Below are 19,860 nucleotides of genomic sequence, written 5' to 3' on the forward strand. Positions count from 1 at the left end.
GTGTGGTGGGTGGGGGCGCCACTGCTGTGTGGGCCTTCTGCTGGAGCCTGGAACGGAGGCCAAGAGAGGCAAGGTCAGAGGAAACCCCAGGGCCCTCTCTCCTGGGCAGCTGGGCCTTTCCCATCGGGGCTGCTGCCCAGGCTGGGTTTTCTGTGCCCTGGTGAGTACCTGGGATGCCTGGAGTCTTTGGTGCCCCGGGCACAGGTGGTTCATCTTCCCTGAGCCTCCGGCTGATTAACACGCTCAGGACACCCAGCTCGGCTCATCCCCAGCTGTGTGGTCTGCGGTGGCCTTGGCCATGGAACGCAGGTAACACACTACAGGCTGAGCATCCGTACCCACGTTGCTGGGACCGCAAGTGTTTTGGAGTTTGAATTTTGGGGGGATTTTGGAATACTTGCATATATATCATGTGATATCTTAGGGATGGGGTCCGAGTCTAAACAGGCAGTTCACTCATGTTTCCCGTCCATCCTACACACGTAGCTGGAAGGTAGTCGTTAGTATTTCAGCCATGAGGTCAGGCGGGCATGGAACTTTGCACTTGTGACATCATGTCGGCCCCCAAAACGTTGCAGGTTCTGGAGCATTTGGGGTTTTGGGTGTAGGGGTGCTCGACCTGAAGTAGTCACCTGTAAGGTGGCTGTGACACCTGGGAGGTGTGTGCCCGCATGGCACTCTGCCGCCACGGGGAGCTGCTCTGGGGGCTGGCCGCTGCCGCCTTGCTGTCTGGACGGGTGCCTTTCCCTCGTACTCTAACCGTGCTGCTGCCCAGGGTGGGGTCTGGCAGCGCTGTCCCTCCTGGTTTCAGCTCTGGGTGTGCTGCCCGGGTTCTAGGCCACTGCAGTCCTGGACAAGTGGCGTCACCCCTCTGCGCCTCCGTGTCCTTATCTCACTCAGGAGAGCTGAAATGCCCGGAACTATGTGCCATTCACAAGGCACCCGGGTAGCATGTGATGCGCGGTGAGCCCCTGCTGTCTGCCTGGTGTTGCCACACCCCCAGCCTGTGTGCCTACTCAAGCCACTTTCTCCTCCCTGGTGCCCGGACTGGGAGAGCACACGCGGGGCAGTGTCGTGGCCCCTGCCCTGCCTCCCGATGTCCTCACGGCCCCCGCGTGGGAGGCAGGCCCTGTCCCCAGCCCCCCGGGTCCTCTGGTAACTGGGTAGAGCAGATGCTGTTGCCCATAGCACAAGACAAGGCCCCGCCATGAGCTTCACGGTCCCGGAGTTTCCACTGTTACATTGGATCCACTGCTTTCCCTGCGGGACACATGACCGCCAGCAAGGTGACCCAAGGGCATGTCTGTGCTCTGGCCGCCACCTTCTCTGTGCATGTTCTAGAACACTCTCGCCGCAGTCAGCATTGTCCCCTCAGGTGCACAGTCCCCCGCCAGGGAGGGGACAGGAAGCAGCCTCAGAATTCACCGTGATCACTGAAGGCGCAGAAAGAAAGCCGAGCGAGACTGGCCCTCAGGACCACCAGGGGCTTCACAAAGTTCCTGGGAAGTGAAATTAAAAGATGAGCTTATTTTGTGCTAAGGAGTTTTGGAATCCCTGCATAGTTTTTTTTTTTTTTTTTTCCCATAACTTGCATTTCCTGTGAACTTTTTGAAGACCCCATGTATTTATTTGTTCAGGAAACAGTGCCAGGTTTTTTTTAAAGATTATTTTATTTATTTGAAAGAATTAGAGAGAGAGAGAGAGAGAGAGAGAGAGCTCTTTCATTCGCTGGTTCACTCTCCAGATGACCGCAATGTGCAGAGCCAGGAGCCAGGAGCTTCCGGGTCTCCTACGTGGGTGCAGGGGCCCAAGCACTTGGGCTGTCTTCTACTGCTTTCCCAGGCCATAACAGAGAGCTGGATCAGAAGTGGAGCAGCCAGGACTCAAATTGGCGCCCATATGGGATGCCGGCACTGCAGGCCGGGGCTATAATCTGCTGCGCCACAGCACTGGCCCCAACAGTGCCAGAATTTGGGAGCAGAATGAGAGCAGTGTTTTGCTCTCTGAGACCCCACCGCCACCACCACCACCATGAACCACAACGGCCTTACCTGGCTCATGTGCCTCAACAGGACAAGCCATGTCTCTGGCCTTTTCCATGTGCCAGGAAGTCCCAGGGCCACACTTCCTACCCCCCCAGCTGCTCTCAGTGTCCCTCCTGCCACTGAACTCCATTTCCACCCTGGTCCAAGGCCCCTGCTCTCTCCTTGCATGCTGGAGCCAATGAGCAGAGAGAGACAGGCTGCAGCCGTGGCAGAGGGACTGTTGTCGCCTTTGGCATTGGGCAGGACAGGGTGCAGCTTTCTCCATCTACGGGCTGGACTCTGCCAAGAGTAGCAAGCCCCCTGTGCAGTTTCTACCCCAGGCCCCTTGCTCAGGCCCTGAGCCCTGTTCCCTTCGTGTCCCCATGTCTGCCCTTGCTTCTGTAGGGTGCTCACCAGTGTGGGCCTGACTTGTTGCTTATTGAATGTCTGTCACTGCTGGGTTTGGGGGTGAGGGGGTGGATGGAGGACCTGGCTGTGGCACCAGGTGGACCTTTGGTCCAAAGCACGAGGGGATCCTGTGGGTGCAGCATCGTGGCCGTGTCTCAGAGAGCCCCTTCCTCCTTGGCCCCTCAGTCCTGCTTCCAGCCCAGGGTCCTCACCTGCCTACCTGGCTCTTCCTGGCACCTGCCGCTCAGCAAGCCTGCAGACCCCTTTCTCCCTGGGCAGATGGCGGCAAAGGCTGCCTCCTGCCTTCCGGGCAGCTGTCTGACCCTGGCAGTCCCTTCACTGCACCACTTGTGCCCTGCCTCCTCCTTCCTGAGGGAGAGACCAGGGCCTCCCCCTGCCCCAGCCACTGCCCCCAGCCCCAGCTCCCTCTGCTAGGGTTAGGAAGGAAGCCAGAGGCCTGACGACCAGGAGCCAGGCCCCGAAAATCCGAGAGCCTCCCTGGAGCCCTGGTGGGAAGGAGGCCCTGCTGTGCTGGCCTCCTGTGACCCTGCCGTGATGGGAGCCAGTCCCAGGCCGGCCTGCTCCAGGTGCAGCCAGGTGCTCTGTCCCTGCCCCCGCCCCACCTCCTCCACCTGACGCTGGTGTTAATTGGCACGGGAGACCAGTCACCCGCAAGTCACCTAAACTGCAGCTCAGAGTCCTGGGAGGAGACAGAAGACCCCAGCCAGTTCACGTGAAAAGACTTCAGTGGGCAGAGCTGTAAAGTGTGGCGAGGCCCCAGCACCCCTAGGCTGAAGGACACGGGGAGGAAAAGCATCCCCAACCCCAGCCATGGCCGAGTCGCCGAGTGGGGTCGCAGGGTGGGCGCTGTGGTCAGGGGGGTAAGGAGCTAATCTTGCCTCAGGGAAGCCTTTGCCCTACCCTCACCCCAGCGCTGCACCAGGCTGGGCCCTGTCACCCCGGGGGCTAGCAAGCTGTGGGCCCAGTCCCACCCACACCATCTCTGTAGGGGACAAGGCCATAGCCGTCCACTGATGCATTGTCCGTGGCTGCTGCTTTCACGTGGCAGGGGCAGGGTTGGGTGATGGGGCCAGGGCCAGACCCCTTGTACCCAAAATATTTACTGTCTGGCCTGCCATGGCCCACCTGTCTGTGGTTGGCAGATAGCCGTGTGCCCATGAGCCCCGTGTCTGTCCTCCCTGAGGCTGCAAGTCCCCAAGGCCTGGTCTGGAATTTCTGCAGCCCAGCACGTGGCGGCCCTGGGTGAGAACCATGGCCGTCGCCCACACCCCGCAGCCCCGGCCCTGGGCTCCTTGCTCAGCCCTGTGGGTTCGTGGTTCTGGGAGGCAGCTCCAGAGCTGCCGGCTGCTGACTCGGCACGGCCGTCAGGAGAAGTGCTGACGCCGGCACTTTGACGGGCGCAGGAGCCCAACTCGCAGGAGTGTTTTCCATCGGCTTCCCCGGGCCCTGGCCCCGGCCCTGGGAGCAGGCTGCTCAGCTTTTTCATCAGCCCCCCAGAGGCCCGGGGAGGGCCCAAGGCTTCAGACGCACTCAGCGGCCCCGGCTCCCACCTGGAGCCCCAGACAGCAGAGGCAGGTGCCACCGCGGGCCGGGAGCAGCCAGGGGGTGTCCCATGGCAGGCAGGACCAAAGGCCCGCTCCAGGGAAGCCTGCCCAGGTCTGGCAGTTTAGACCAAGCCGCGTGGCAGGAGCCCGACCAGACTCAGCGACAGGAATGTGCCTCTTGCAGTCCCAGGAATGGGAGGAACGCAGCCCCCCTCAGTTCCCAGGAGGGGGGTTCAGGCTGCAGCTCAGGGCCCTGTCCAGCAGCCAGACAGCCCCCTAACTGCCAAGGAAAGGCTCCGAGATACGCTCATTTGTTCATTCAAGGCTCACGTGCCAAGGGCCGGCATGGGCCAGGCGTGTGCTGTGTGCCAGGTGCCTGGTGAGAATCAGGCAAGACCGGGCTTCCCAGAGCTCACGTCTGGGCGAGACAGGAGGCGAAAGTCTCAGGGGGCGAGGACCAGCACGTAGAGCCACAGGTGGCCGCAGGGGTGCCCCGGCCCTCCCCTAGCCAGATGCTGTCCTTCGGGGCCTGGGAAGCCATGACCCTGGAATGGACATTGACCGCCATCTGGGGTTGCTCTGAGGCCTGGATTAGTGTCACAGCAGGGCCGTGCCCTGGACCTCTGGGATGGCCCCGGCACCCCACATGGAGCTGCTCCCCACTTTCTGCCCTAGGGCCTGGCCAGGCGGGCAGTTCCACACCAACAGAGAGACTTCGAGAAAGGAGGTGGAGAGGCCTTCTCACGCTCCAGGTCTGTGCAGAAAACACTCCTGGGCATGCCACGTGGTGAATCTCTCCCCCTACCCCAGCCACCCCCCACGCATCATGTTTAGTTTCTGAAAGTGAACTAATATTTTCCTGGAGAGAAAAATCATACAGAACGTTGACCCCAGAAAGGGCAAGGAACGCGTGTGTGTGTGCCTTGGAACAGGGTAGACGCTGCAGACTGGGCTCCGCGCGGCTTCCCAGGCTCTCTCCAAAGATTCCTGGGCAGCTGCGCCAGTGCAGCAGAGGCTGAGCTGTGGCCGTGGCGTGCGTTCGTGCTGGCTCCTTCGGTTTTCTTCTTGGTGCAACAGGCATAGCAATGCTTCACCCATTCCCTGAGGCGGGGCAGGGCCCCTTGGAACTGTGCCCTGAAGGGGCATTGGCTCCTGCTCCCCCCACCCCACCCCCAGGCAGGCTGTGGTGCTGCCCAGCCCGGGACCGTGACAGGCGGCTGCTCCAGGGCACCAGCCACCCCAGAACCTAGGGGCACGAAATCACAACCTTCTTTTGTAAGTTAGGAAGACGGACAGTGCTGGGGCCGGAATGATCTGGAGGCGTCTTCACGCACGGGCCTGGTGCTGGCTGCCGGCATGGCTGAGGCTGCAGCGGGGGCCGAACACGTTCCTGCGGCCCAGGCTTCGTCGCGTGGTGGCGGCATCGGCCTCCTGCTTGGCAGCTGCCTTTCCCCGAGAGCGGGTGTTCCCCGGAGGCCAAGGCAGAAGCTGGGGGCGGCCTCCAGAGCCCGAGGCCTCGCTGCTGCCACACTCGTGGGTCAGAGTAGTCGCTGTGGCCTCTCTGGGGACGGGGACCCTCCTGCTGCTCGGGACCCACCGCCCAGGCTGTCTGACAGGAGCGATGCAGACTCAAGAAAGAGTTGCATCCCGGCATCCCAGTCCTCGCCGTGGCTGACCTGCACTGGGCACCTTTCTTGGCACTGCCCGTGTAGCCAGGCTCCCTGCCCTGGGCCGATCCTCTCTGTGTCCTGTGAGTGAAGGTGCCAGATGTTCCCGCAGCCTCACGCATGGAGGAAGCGGCAGAGCGGCTTGTGGGGCCAGGGTCTGAACAGGGGCTGGTCTGTGGCCAGCTCCCAGACTGGCAGGTGCAAGGGAGGCCCCCAAGCACTTGGGCTCTGTTGCCTGTAGATTAGTGCCATGCAGGGGAGTGCCCGGTCCTGATGGTGACTGTGGCTGTCCTGTCTTTGAGTCCCCGCCTGGCCTCAGAAAGCAGGCCCCGCATAAGAATCAGAACCCTTCACCGCATCTGGCATTAAATCCCCTCACATCTGCCCAGCTGGGGCCGCAGAAGGAGCAGGGGCCCGGCTCTTGTGTGTCCCACAGTCTCTCCATGCTTACTGCAGCCCAGGCCGGGGCCGGGACACAGTCGTAGCTGTGGGTGCTGCTGTCTCAGGGCACGGGGCCTCTACATGGCTGTTGATAACATTGATTCTTCCTCTGCTGGGCACGATACCACAGGGGGTTCAGGGATTCCACAGGTCCCTGAACGCTGACAAATGCAAATGCACTCCAGGACACCTGCTTCCATCCCATGGCTCCTCCAAGTCAGGTCCCCGCTGCCCGACGCCTGGCTTTGGCCCATGGGAGGCCATGCCGGTCCTCAGCCCGATGGACTGGTGAGCGCAGCTAACGCTCCTGCGGCCACCGCTCTGGCCGCCACCACATTGGCGTCTGCAGGCTTGAGCCAGGACTGTCAACTGCTGGAGACGTATTTCACGTCCCCCCAAGTGATCTGTGCACCCCCCCCCACACACACACACATACCGTACTTGCACAGAGAAAGAGAACAGCCCTTGAGCGAGGGGAGGGACCCCTCTCTGCACGCGCTCCTCTCTCTGGCAGCCTCTCCAGGGCCCTGTGAGCTCGGGGCTGGGAAGCGGGCTCTCGCCCATTCACTCTGGGGCTTCACACCTGCCTGGTTCTTGAAGTCTGCTGTCTCAGTGACCTGTCCCATCAGGGTCAAGCAGAGAAGCCAAGAATCAGACCCACTCCTGTCCAACTCAGCCGCCCTGCAGTGGCCCGGCTCCTTTGTTCTGGGCCCTGGGAACCTGGGCTCGGACGGCACGAGAACGTGTCTGAGCCCCCCATGGTCGGAGGGGGATTGGATGCCAGTTTTCAGAGAGCAATGAGCCGGGCCTTGTGAGTGACATTCGAGATGGATCTTGGCTCACGGTGAGGACCCGTGAGAGCTGTGTGTATGAGAAAGAGAGAATGCGTGTGAATGTGCAAGTGACTGGCTCCCAGGCTCGGCCAGGAAACATGGCCAGAACAGGGTTTCAAGACAAACAGGCTCTCTGTGCATGGGAGCCCCAGAGAGGGCCCGAGCCCGCAACCCGCGGACAGGGCTCTCAGCACAGGCGGCCAGGAAGCTCGGGACCCGGAGCTCCTCCGTGGGGCAGAAGTCGGCCCTGTACCCAGGAGGCTCAGGGCCAGTGAGGGCTCCAGAGGTTGCAGTGTCCCTCTCCTCCTCCAGGGAGCAGAAGTGGGCTCAGCGGGAGGAACACGAGCCGTGAGCTTCCCGCCCGGCCTGTGACAGAGGCTGGACTGGAACCCCAAGTCTTGTGACTCCAGTGGAGTAACTTCCCCTCCAGCACAGCTGTCTTCCATTAATTCCTGATGTATGAGACTTGGTCGGCATCCCCCAGCCCCCGAGCAGTGGCAGGGCAGCCAGACGGATTTAGGGCAGTGCTGGCCTGGGCAGGCACGGAGGCTGCAGCCCAGCCTCTGTTCCTCCTCCTGGGCGGCTCAGCGCCACGCCCAGCTGCCCCGTGGCGTCCCATCAACCCCCAAGTCCTGCTCCCTGAGTTCAAGCACCACCCACTGTAGTGTGTGCTTGTTTGTGGGGGGTCTTGTCCCAGATCCACTCCCTCCACGCCCCTGCCTCACTCACCCCGGATGTCCCTCTTCCCATCTCTCCAGCCCAGCCCACGGCTTCAAGTCTTGGCCACATCCAGCAGCTCTCCAGCCAGAGCAGTCTTGCCAGGGTGCAGGTCTGAACACATCACTCCTAAGATTCCTTAAAAGTCTCCCTCAGGGCCCCGCCCCCGTCGCCTCCAAGCCTTCGCACATGGTGTTCCTCGTGCCTCCCCCACCAGCCTGCACGTCGGACCTCTCAGAAGTCCGCTCTGATCCTTCCGCAGGTCATCAGGGTGCTGTCTTCAGCCCCGTCTCGCTCGCTTGGGCAGGTTCCTGAGCCCGTCTGACCTCCGCTTCCCCATCGTCACAGCAGTGCAAGGCTCAGCCCAGGCCATGTAGACAAAGCAGTCATGGCTGGTGGTGTTGGCCGACATCCGGGTTGTTGCTATGGTTACACTGTGAGGGTGTAGCTGCTGCCATCACCATCACCACGTTTATGTTGTTATCCTCTGGGCTCGCAGCAGGTGTTCCTCCTGGGGTGAGTTTCCTGTCACTTGCCTGCCTCCCCTGCTTGACTGTAGGCAGAACATCCGGTGACGTGTCCCCAGCACCCGGCCCGGGGCAGGCCCAAGGCTGGGGCGCCGTGAACGTCGGCTGCAGCAAGAGGCAGGGGCGCTGTCTGGTTTACTCCCACAGGGAGGCTGCAAGGTCAGGGTCCCTGTTCCTGCCTTGCAGATGCAGACCTGGTGCTCAGAGGTGCACGGTGATTTGCCCCGGGGCCGCTCAGCCTTGAAGGAAGCCCAGGCCTGTCGCCCTCTGGGTCCTGAGTCCTTTGGCCTCAACTCCCGGCAGCCTTGCCCCAGCCACCCACGCTGTCCTTACCAGGGCCCTGTTCCCCTCTTCTCTTCCCAACAGTGAGTGGTCTGTTGGGCAGCGTGTCGGCTTCCTGAGACAAATGGAATGAGAACCAGACTTTTTTTTCTTTTTTTCAACGTGACAACTAGAGTTCCCCCGTGGAGACTGTCAGTTCTCATATGTTCCAATAAAACTGCTAAAGAAACAGCCACTTAAAAAGCTTTAAAGATTATTCATGGAAAAATTATGCGGAGGAAAAACAGAGCACTCCTCTGAGATAGGCAAGCCACCCGGTCAGTTTTTCCAGCCGTCCGAGCCATATCGGGCTGGGCAGCGGGGACCACACTGTGCTAAGCAAGGCCAGAGCCCAGCTCATTATCATCACGCCCACCCCTGCCCTGCCTGGGGATGTAGGCTGACAAACTTGCAGCCACCCAGCTCATAAAAGGGCCCCAGCGGCACATGTCCCCGGCGCCGTCACATGGTGGCCACCCCGGGCTTGGCGGGGCAGGAACCTGAGCCCTGTCGGTAGCAGAGGATGAGCACAGAGGCCCCCCTTCTGGGTCCCAGCTGAATGGAAATTCTTCTGCCTTGCGTCAGACCCAGGCTGTTGGTCAACAATGCGGGGCGGGGGGCCAGGGTGGGTGGGAGTGCTGAGACGGGGCAGCCAGAGCAGCAGCAGCCTTGAGGCTGGGCCCAGGGAGGTCACGGGCTCTTCCGCTGCCCTCACCCTTCCCTCTGGGTTCAGGGGCGCCCAGTGCCAGGCATGCCGCCCAAGGTCGGCCAAAGCAGGAAGTTGGGGGGCGTGGATCTGGGACTGGTCTCGGAGGGTGGGGGAGAATTGAGAGTTGAATGGAAGACAAGTCCAGAGGGTTTGGGAGAGATCTAGGTGCAGGCACCGCATGAGACAGGTGGGGAGAGGAGTCGCGCAGGGGTGAGCAGGATGGGGCCCCAGGAACTTTCCAGGAGCACCCAGGAGCGTCCAGCACCACCCCCCTCCCCCCCATGCGGCTGGTGAAGGGGGCAAATGCAGCCCCCATGTGAGCGTGAGTGCCTGCAAGCCTCGCTCTGAAATGGCGGTGGTGGAAGTACCGGCCGCATCGAAGCCAGGTACACAGTTGGTGCATAATGGGTGTTAGTCCCTTTCACCTCCCTTCCTGGAGAGAAGCGATTGGGTCTCACCCGTTACAGCTTCCTGGAGGAGGTGCTCCCTGACCAGCAGCCGACCTTGGACGCTGGGGCCGCTGCCCTGCCACGTGAGCGCTGCACCCCCGCGGTCAGGTCCCGCCCCCAGCGTGGGTGACATCTACCAGCCCTGCTCGCTGGTCTGGAAAGTAGGGGGTGGGGAGGGGACTACTAAGCGTTCCCGTCTCCAGTGCCCAGCACAGGCAGGAAGCCCGGTGGCTCCCTGTGACCGTGGTCCTTGCCCTTGCTCCAGCGCCAGGGCCCCTGGGTTCCACTGCAGACCACACGGGGAGGAGCGATGCAATCTGACCTTCAGCAAACACTTGGAGAACCAGGGTGGGGGCCCGAGTGACTCAGGCATCAAGAGCGTGCTCCCTCAGCCGGGCCGTTGATAAACAAGGCCGTTCCACCCTCCCCGGAGCTGCTGCTCAGCCACATGTGCGAAACCCAAACAGAGCAGGATGCTTTTCGTGCTTGCTTGTGCTCTCTGGAGCACTGCCGGAGGCGTTTCCCCCGGGCACAGCCTGCTGGGTCTCAGCGTTTGGAGCAGAGGTCCTGGAGTAGGGGCAGGGGCCACACATCAGGATCAGCCTGAGAGCGTTTGCAGAACACCTGGCCCCACACGAGCCCTGGGAACCTGCTCCTAACACTCTCCAGATGGGTCTGATCCCGTCTCTGGTTAGGATTAGCGCCTCGCAGCCGCTGATAGCAGCTTGCCCCCCCCCCCCACTGCACGCCCCTGCTGGGAAAACACAGGTGCATTTCAGCCCCATGCGTGGACCCCCTCTGGGCTCAGGAGGTCCTGCCAGACCCTGTCCTAGAGACACCATCTGAAGGCAGGAACTGGGGCCTCGGATGGCCTCCCCTCTCCTGCCTGCAGGCCAGGTCTCCAGGCAGCTGGCTGGGGGCAGTGTGGGTGGAGGGGTCTCTTTAGGGCCCCTGAGCTTTGCAGCATTAGCGACAGACACCGGTGGAGGAGCCAGGGAGGCTGAAGAGCCAAGCCAGCGCGGGCCGGCAGGAACAGGACTGGCTTCCCTCTCCCTTGTTAGCTTTACCCTGGGAGCCACTTTCAGTCCGTGAACAGCTTTCTTCCCCGCAGGCGGAGAAACTCACCCATCGGTGCTGTGTAGGTTTTATTTCTCATTCATGAAAAAGGTTGTCCTCCAGTGCGTCCTAGGCTCAGGTCCAAAAGTCAGGGGAAGGGACCCACCCGCCAGGCCAGGGGCAAGGCCGCATTGCACTGGCATGGGCTGCCCTGGAACTTCCGTCAGTGAGAGAGGTGGTGCTTCCTGGAGGAGGTGTCAGGTCGCTGGTCCCAGGTGACCATGCGTGGCTTCACAGGGCCTGGCCTTGAACCTGTTACGTGACAGTGAGCCCCACGCCCTAGTGGTTTTACCTCCCTGAGCGTCTGCAGATGTCCCAGAACGCCGGAGGGCCAGACGTGAAGGGGCTGCAGGGTAGAGGCGGGACCAGGTGGCTTTCACAGCGGGACAGTTTGCAAAGATGTGGACAGGGTAGAGGGGAGCCCTGCGGGACAGTGCAGCACCCCAGGCTTAGAAATAGTGGGATCAGAAGCCATGCCAAGGCCAGCGGGAGTCAGACGATGCCTCTCGGGGGCGGCCCACAGGGAGGCAGCAATGGCCACCCTGCCACCGGCCCCCAACCCACAGAGCAGCCCCCTGTCCGAGGCCCAGGGGTGGAAGACAGAGGTGGGTTGGCAGATGGAAGATTCCGGCACAGCGCCTAGCAGAATATCCAGTACAGGGCAGGTGTCCAGTATTTTTAAAGTATTCTCATTTTAAAGAATGAAATATCTGATACCCAGGTGCCCACCATCCCTATTTAACAGAAGTTAGCATTTGTGCCGTGTTTGCTTCGTATATGCATGGGGAAAACCTGTTCACCCCCATCCTGCCTCCTCCCTTTTCTTCCCTGCGGTTCCCCACTGTCCCAATATCATGATGGCTTATTCTTCTTGTATTCTTATGTATAAACATACCACTGCTGTTTTGTGTGCTTCTAAAAATTTGGCATATGTGGCATTATGCCATCAACTGTCTCTGGCAGCCTGCTCTTTCCACGGAGCACACGTTTTAATTTATTTATTTTTTGGAGATGTATTTTATTTATTTGAAAGGCAGAGTTAGAGAGAGAGAGATCTCTCATCCACTGATTCAATCCACAAATGGCAGCAATGGCTGACACTGGGCCAGGCTGAAGTCAGGAGCCCAGAGCTTCATCCTGGTCTCCCACATGGGTGGCAGGGGCCCAAGCACTTGAACCATCTTCTACTGTTTTCCCAAGCCATTAGCAGGGAACTGGGTAGGAAGCAGAGCAGCCGGGACTCAAACTGGTGCTCTGACATGGGATGCCGGCACCGCAGGTGGCAGCTTAGCCACTGCGCCTCCATGCTGGCCCTGAGCACGTTTCTATGGTCTACCCGTATTGATACCCGTGTGCATCCAGTCACTCCTTCTTGCCCTCCCCACCTCTCTCTCCTCTGCCATTCCGTCCTCCCTGCCCCCAGCCCTGTAGAATTTGTTGACTCAAGTAGACCACAGCTGTCTGAGGACCAGGGAGGTAGCCTCTCCCTTTCAGCCTTGCTGCCCGGTGCTACGCTGGGCACCCTTTGATGGCACACGAACGTCCCTCGGGCAGGTGCTAGAACTGGAGCCACCACATCAAGAAGACATGTTCAGTGCCACCAACTGCTTTCCAAGTGTGCTGCTCCCAGCTGGGCCCCAGACTGGACTTCCTGTCCCTCCACGTCCTTGCCAGCACGAGGGACTCTCAGGCTAATTTGCGGTATTTTTTGTGTTTTGTTTTTTAGCCCTATGTTTGAGTAGAACCACATCTCACGTTCACTCTGGTTTGTCCTCCCGGCACTGTGGGGTTGAGCGCCTTTCCTGGTGGCCGCTGGCCACGTGGACTTGCTCTTCTGTGAATGCCCCTTCTGGGTCCGTTGCCTGTTCCCCCTGCGTGGCTGATCTCCTTACTGGTGTTGGAAGCTTGCTGCGTGGACTACTGAGCCATTGGTGGTTGTATGGATGCCAGACACCTCCTCTCATACTCCTCCCTCAGCATTTATTTTGCTGTCGTTTTATTTATTTATTCGAAAGGCAGAGTTACAAACTGAGAGGGAGAGACAGAGGTCTGCCATCCACTGATTCACTCCCTGCATGTCTGCAACAGCCAGGGCTGAGGCAGGCCGAAGCCAGGAGCCTGGGACTCCATCCAGGTCTCCCACGCGGGTGCAGCGGCCCGAGCACTGGGGCCATCCTGTGCTGCTTCCCCAGGCATAGCAGGCAGCTGGACCAGAAGCAGGGCAGCCGGGACTCGAACGTGGCTGTTTGGAAGTCTGTTTTCCACGTGGAGCCCGGGGGAAGCCGTTCACGTGACAGCTGCGTCCTCTTGCTGCTGACGCCTGAAGGGCGAGTCCTACACTGTCCTCGAGAACTGTCCTGGCTGCTCTTCCTCTTTCCTCTCCCATCAGCGTTTCAAAATATCAGCTTAAAGGACGGGGTCCGACAGGACCTGGTACAACGTGTCATGGGCGTTTCCAGCAAGGAGACAACAGGGTCCGTTTGTCATCTTTCAGACTCTGATGGAGCTGAATGGGGTTGAGGTATTGGACTGAGAGTGTCAGGTGAGGCAGGGAGAGTTAAGTGTGGGACCCCAGTCAGTGACAACAGAGGTAGACAGGGAGGGGTCCAAAATCGGGGGCCTTAGTGATGGTGTGGCAAGTGCAGAAAGGCCACTCAGAGCTGGGCGGAGCACAGGGTGACCCCACGCTGCGTGAGCGAGTGAGAGGCCAGTGGTGGCTCCAGCCAATGCTGAAACCCCGAAGGAGGCACCAGATGCAGCCCTGGCAGCACTGAACGTGGGGTGTCGGGATGGCGGGATGGAGGGCTTACGCCGAAACAGCTGGGTGCGAATGCGTACAGGGGACCGCAGTAGAGACCTAGGGGTGGGCAGTGGGTCTGATCAGATCACAACTGGAGCCAAAGACGGAGGCCTGTGCAGAGGACTCCAGGGTGTGGGGCCCATGGAGGAGCGGTAACAGCCACAGGCGCGGTTGGGGGAGGAGCAGGGGAGCGTGGTGTCACGGCCCCCGCCCCAGGAAGCACAGGGGAGCTCCAGGCACCAAGGGCTCTGGGGAGAAGGCCGAGGAGCCCTCCTCAGTTTGGCAGAAAGGAGGCGGCTGGAACGGCCCTGGCACAGAAGTCGGGCTGGAGACGCCATCCTGTGTGCAGGGGCGGAGCGGCAGGTGGAGGAGCAGGCCTCCTGTAGGGGAAGCCTGACAGCCTAGGGGGGGACCTGGGGGCACAGGGCAAAAGGCTAGGGCGGCCAGCACCGCGGTTCACTAGGCTAATCCTCCACCTGCAGCGCCGGCACACCAGGTTCTAGTCCCGGTCGGGGCACTGGATTCTGTCCCGGTTGCTCCTCTTCCACAGCTCTCTGCTATGGCCTGGGAAGGCAGTGGAGGATGGCCCAAGTGCTTGGGCCCTGCACCCGCATAGGAGACCAGGAGGAAGCACCTGGCTCCTGGCTTTGGATCTGCGCAGTGCGCCGGCCGTAGCGGCCATTTGGGGAGTGAACCAATGGAAGGAAGACCTTTCTCTCCATCTCTCTCTCTCTCACTGTCTAACTCTGCCTGTCAAAAAAAAAAAAAAAAAAAAAAAAAAAAAAAAAAAAAGGCTGGGGCTTGTCTCTCAGCTGCAAGACAGAGAAGGGCAAGGTGATGCTGGGACCAGAGAGGAGAGGTCAGCCCTGGACAGGGGACCCTGCTCCCAGGCCTGGCGGGGAGGTGCGTGTGCCCACTGCGTGGGCAGATGTGAGCGACAGCAAGCCTAACAATGCGGCAGCTTTCTCACGGAGGCGAAGCGTGGTCTAGGAGTTGCGGCTAAAGGGGAGCAGAGAGAAAAGTGGCCACTACTTCTACCAGGGGTTGGAGGCAGAACCAAGTGCATGGGCAGGGCCGGAGGCGGGGCTGCAGGAAAGACAGCAGGGGCCAAGTGAGAACAGGGCCAGCAGCAGGAGCCAGACGAGGTGGTGCAGCGCCGCGCCTGGTGATCTCTGAACGCCGAGGAGGCCAGACGTGCGCAGTGTCCCTGCTGGGGGTGTGGGCATCCTCGTAGACTCCAAAAGGAGGGCGGCCCAAGCCATTGGCCTTGCGCCCCTTGTGGTTCCACGGGGTCTTGAGGTGGAGGGCCTGGAGCTCGGGGTGACCCGCCCGGCTGCTGTCTCTGGAAGCCCTGGATCCCGTCCTGGTGTCTGACCAGAAAGCCGGGGTGAGACTAGCACCTGGGCCCTCCTTGAAACACCTGCCTTCCCAAGCCACCGAAACTGAGGAAGGACACGTCAGCCACAGCCACATCCCTCCGGAGGGAGCCGAGGACATGGCCAGCGAGAAGGCCTTGGTCTCCACGTCCTGTGCTCAGGGAATCTGTGGCCCCAAATCCCAGCTCTGATGACCTGCTGTCAACCCCAAGGGGTGGGCCGGGCAGGGTATGGCAATGACCGGGACCATGAAAAAAGTGTGGATGCCTCGTCAGCTCCTCCCACCCTCCTGCAAGGTGTGTTGAATTATCCCTACTTCTCAGATGAGGAAATTGAGGCCTGTCCAAGGATGTCCAAGCAGTCAGGGGCAGGCCTAGGCTCAGGATGTGTCCAGCCACATCCTTGCCCAGCAGGTCCACAGCTGGGCCCTGGGTGCTAAGTGAGCAGCTGGGGCAGCAGGTGGATGTGTTCAGGCCGGGGCATGGGCTCGAAGGCAGAAGGAGCACTTGGGGGTCCCCATTTGGCCACTCACCGGGGAAGGACGGGTGACTGTGCCATACTGCTCTGTACTAGCCACTGGGGCTGCTCAGCCAGCGGGCACCGTGCAGAGCAGGGCCCGGCCAGCCTGACAGTTGGTTGTTAGCCTTAAGAGTCAATTGTGGCCGGCGCCGTGGCTCACTAGGCTAATCCTACACCTAGCGGCGCCAGCACCCCGAGATCTAGTCCCGGTTGGGGCGCCGGATTCTGTCCCGGTTGCCCCTCTTCCAGGCCAGCTCTCTGCTGTGGCCCGGGAGTGCAGTGGAGGATGGCCCAAGTACTTGGGCCCTGCACCCCATGGGAGAGCAGGAGAAGCACCTGGCTCCTGGCTCCTGCCATCGGATCAGCGCGGTGCGCTGGCCATAGCGCACCGGCCGCGGCGGCCATTGGAGGGTGAACCAACGGCAAAGGAAGACCTTTCTCTCTGTCTCTCTCTCTCACTGTCCACTCTGCCTGTCAAAAAAAAAAAAAAAAGTCAATTGTATTGGGAGAGAAAGATACCAGGCTCAGTTCTTGGCTCATCCATGGCAGCCAGCCTGGTGCCTTATCTCAAACCCCAAGACCCTTGTCCTCTGGGCCTCCACAGCCCCCCACCCCCACCTGGACCCCATGGTCTCTCTCTGCTCTGTTTGCAGGCCCCTCAGCAGGCTCCAGTTCGGCTAGATTCAGCAGGAGGCCCACCTGTCCTGACGCATCCGTGGCCGGCAGCCTCCCCACACCTCCAGTCCCCAGACACAGGAAGAGCCACAGCCTGGGCAACAAGTGGGTGATGAGCGGCCCCCCGGGGCTTCATCTGGGCTGCAGTTTAGGCTGGGGTCCCCCGACCCCACTAGGGAGCCGTCGACGGGAATTCTTGGTGCCCCTGCCTAGGGCATGCTCCTGAGGCTGGTGGGGCCTGGGGGGGAGGCGAGGGGCACTGTGGCAGCACAGTTTGGCATCTCAGCTCAGCTGCTCTTATAGGAAGAGGGCAGGGAGGCAATGGTCGGACTCTAGAAAATTGGCCCAAGCTCAGTGAGTGACTCACTTGGGATGAAACCCAGTGTCCTGTGGGCATCAGTGACTTGTCACCTGGGGCAGTGTGACGTGTCTCCCGGTGTCTGCCTGCAGAGAGAGAACCTGCTGGCTCACTGTCTGCACGGGGCTCCCAGCTGGGTCCTCGGCCACCCTGGTGCTCCCGGGGCACTGGGCACAGGCCCCTAAGCAAGTGGCCCCGTCCCTCCCTCCTCCCCATCTCCTTCCTGCCCTGCTCCTTCTCTCCCTCCCTTCCTCTCCCTGCTGAGGCAGAAGCAGCCCAGGTGGGCCCTGGGTGGGGGTGGGCAGATCTGTCCCCCCCGCAGGCCTCGGAGGCAGGTGCGCTCATCACACACATTTAAGAGGGACTTGAGGAGAGGCCGCAAGGTGGAGACCCTTGCAGCGGCGAGGAAGCTGGTACCAGGGTCTGGACCAGGTGTGTGTGTGACTCCAAACCCATGGCCTCATCACCCACGTGCTCCCTGGAGCCACCTCATCGCCCAGGGAGACAGGCAGGGCTCGGCGGAGGGAGGAACTGGGGCTCGGACAGAGGATGTGACTTGCCCAATGTCGCGCCGCCAGAGGGGCAGAGCCCGGGGCCGCCCCGCGCAGCTGCGCCGCCTTGGGCCCAGAAACCCGGGGCAGACGCGCCCGCTCTTCCTTTCCGTTTTCCAGTATGATGTGTCAGTTGAGTGTAGTTGAGAGTAAGAGCGCGACGTTCCCGTCGGAGAAGGCCAGGCACCTGCTGGACGACAGCGTCCTAGAGTCCCGCAGCCCCCGCAGGGGCCTCACCCTCACCTCCTCCACCGCCGTCACCAATGGACTCTCCCTAGGTAAGCGTCTCCAGCCTGCACACCACAGGCGGGGGCCACAGGTCCGGCGTGTGCTCCGTGTCTGTCTCTGTGTCACTGCCGCACGTGGTGGCACTGTCGCTCTGAGGAACCCTGTGGCCCCTCGCCCCCTGCAGAAGAGGCCCCCTTCCCAGCCTTGGGGGCTCCCTAGGGATGTCCCCAGCCTGTTGGTAGCCCCTAGTACAGCAGAGAAGTGGAAGAAGCGGCAGGACCTGTGCTCGAGACCCGGCTGCTGCCCCAGTGGCACTTCTGTCCCTGGGGGAGCCGTGAGCTCCAGCACCTGCTCAGGCGGCAGCCCGGTGGGCTGCTGGGTTCCCCGTGTGTCCTTACCAGAGCAGGGAGGGGAAGGCGGCTTTCCGAGAGCCTGCAGCACTGAGCACCTGCCAGAACGGACGCCAGGCAGGGCCCCTGGTGCCGCAGGGAGAGGCTGAGGTGAGGGTGGAGGCCAGCGCTGGGCTCTAGTCACAGAGCCGTCCCCCTGCAGTGCCCAGGACAACTGAGAGCAGGGGGGACCACCCTGTCATTGTGGCCATCAGAGCTTCTGCAGTCTGCGTGCTGTGTGTCTGTCTGCTCCCCTATCAGAGACCCCCGCTGGCTATAGCCACGGGTTAGGCCGTTGCCAAGCTGGGGACTTGACCTGGTGAGGGCCGCAGTGCACGTGGGAAGCAGTGGGGGTAGGGAAAGGCAACCAGGCAGGAATCTTACATCTCACATTCCCGTGCAGCTGGGCCGGTCCCAGAGGCCGTGGGCCTCACCCCCGGAGGTCTGTAACAGCGAGTTCCCTGTCCGCCTTCCGTCCTCAGCGGAGGCCGCCCTGTGTGGACCCCCATCTGGGTGCACAGCAGCTTAGGACAGTGCTTCCCCGGGCGAGGTTCTCAGGGAGCCTTGGAAGGAGGGTTCTGGGCCTGGCGTGGTGGGAAGGGGCTGGGATATACAAGTTTGACAGGCGTATGGGCACTGGGAGCCCTCCAGGGTCTCTGGGTCCTCCAGGCCTTGGCCGTGGAACCCTCTTTCCTGGTGTCCGATGGGACTGGGCTACTGCAGGACGTGCTCAGGAAGTGCCGGTCCACGGCTCCTGGCTGGACGGCGGAGCAGCCGCTTCACAACCGGGCAGCTGTGAGCTCGCCTGGGCCCAGGCCTTCTCTTCCTGAGGCACAACACTGAGTCCGAGGCTCTGCTGGCCAGTGTCCACGCGGGAGGGAGATCACAGGGCCATCGGGGCCCCAACCCCTCGGACGGGGAGCTCTAGTGCTTCTCAGTTCACGGCTGAAGGCCTCGTGTGGGCTGTGTGCACCTGCCTGTTTGGTGCCAGCCCAGGCCACCCCCTTAGCCCGAAGGCACCTTCCTTTCTCCCTGCCCGGCCTTGCTGCTCTTGCCCACACAGAGCCCTGAACCTTGGAGCCTCCATGGTTCCAGACAGAGCCCAGAGGCCATGGGTGCGGGTGCTTGAGTGACAGGAGAAAGCCCCTGCTTGCAGAGGTCTTAGAGCCCCAGAGAAGCTGGGGGCAGGCAGAGGGAAGGAGCTGCAGGGCCAGGGGTCTGCGGGGTCCTCCCCGTGGCCAGCATGTGTCAGGCCCTGAGGTGCTCGTGGGGTGAGGCCCAGCTGGAGGCTTGAGGCTGGAGCCGGCAGTGGGCAGGCAGCGGGAAGCACTGTCCGGCCAGGACACTGTCCCTCGCAGCAGCTTCATTCTTGGAGGCCTGGGCCCCACCGCGAGGCCGCCTTGCTCATGGTCTGTGTTCCTTTTCCAGGCAGTAGTGAGAGCTCAGAGTTTAGTGAAGAGGTGTCCACAGGGCTGGAAAGGTGAGTGTGGCCTCAGCACGGCCTCCCTCTCGGGTGGTGGCAGGGCCCCAGGGAGCTGAGGACAGGCCCCGCGCAGGGACTGTTGCTCTGTGGCTCCTCCGTCAGCCTGGCGGGCAGAGGAGCGGGGTGGCCTGGGGGTGTGAGCCCCCATGCTCCGAGCGGCCTCGTGGCACCTCCGCTCTGGGCGCTGGCCCCGGGGGCTGCGGCAGGAGTCCTGGGAGCAGGTTGGCTACGGGCTGGGGTCTGGAAACTGGAAGCCTGGGAACCGACTAGACTTGAAGTGAGCACATGGCTCCGCCTGCTGGGCCCTGCGGGGGTTGCACCTACACAGCCTGAGGCACTTTTACCACCACCCCCAAGGGATACCAGGAGGTGGCCAGCGTTGCCCTACACCACACTGGGCAAAGGGGCTCCCCCACTTCAAGGGCTCCACAAACAGTGCTTTTCTGGGCCAGTGCCAGGGCTTCTGGGAGATAGGAGACACCGTGAACGGGCGCTCCCACAGCGTGGCACCACCATGGGTAAAGGGACCACCTGGAGACTCAGGGCTGAGGGGAGGCCAAGTGACACAAGAGGCGGGTCTGCCCCTCCTCCAGCATCCAAGAGCTGCACACATAGTCACACACTAACGTGTGCAGACACACTACACGCTCTCACTCTTGCACACACATCCCACACAGATGCTTGTGTGCACAGACACACATTGG

At 61.6% G+C, this 19,860-nt stretch overlaps 1 protein-coding gene across 20 annotated transcripts in view; it reads left to right on the plus strand.

Annotated features, from left to right (window-relative positions):
• Positions 1-19,860, plus strand: part of RALGPS1 (Ral GEF with PH domain and SH3 binding motif 1) — a 267,729-nt gene that overhangs the window by 228,541 nt on the left and 19,328 nt on the right. For 12 of the 20 annotated variants that reach the window (XM_051855034.2, XM_051855036.2, XM_070056996.1 and 9 more), the window contains 3 exons: positions 16,126-16,252; positions 17,177-17,334; positions 19,102-19,153. In XM_051855034.2, coding sequence (XP_051710994.1) covers positions 16,126-16,252; positions 17,177-17,334; positions 19,102-19,153 — 337 coding nt within the window. Of the gene's footprint in view, positions 1-4,672; positions 15,936-16,125; positions 16,253-17,176; positions 17,335-19,101; positions 19,154-19,860 lie in introns of those variants that run through there. The other 8 variants (XM_070056970.1, XM_070056971.1, XM_051855053.2 and 5 more) reach the window with 3 other exon arrangements.

Source organism: Oryctolagus cuniculus, chromosome 1 (genome assembly GCF_964237555.1).
Source record: "Oryctolagus cuniculus chromosome 1, mOryCun1.1, whole genome shotgun sequence".
Taxonomy (NCBI): Eukaryota; Metazoa; Chordata; class Mammalia; order Lagomorpha; family Leporidae; genus Oryctolagus; species Oryctolagus cuniculus.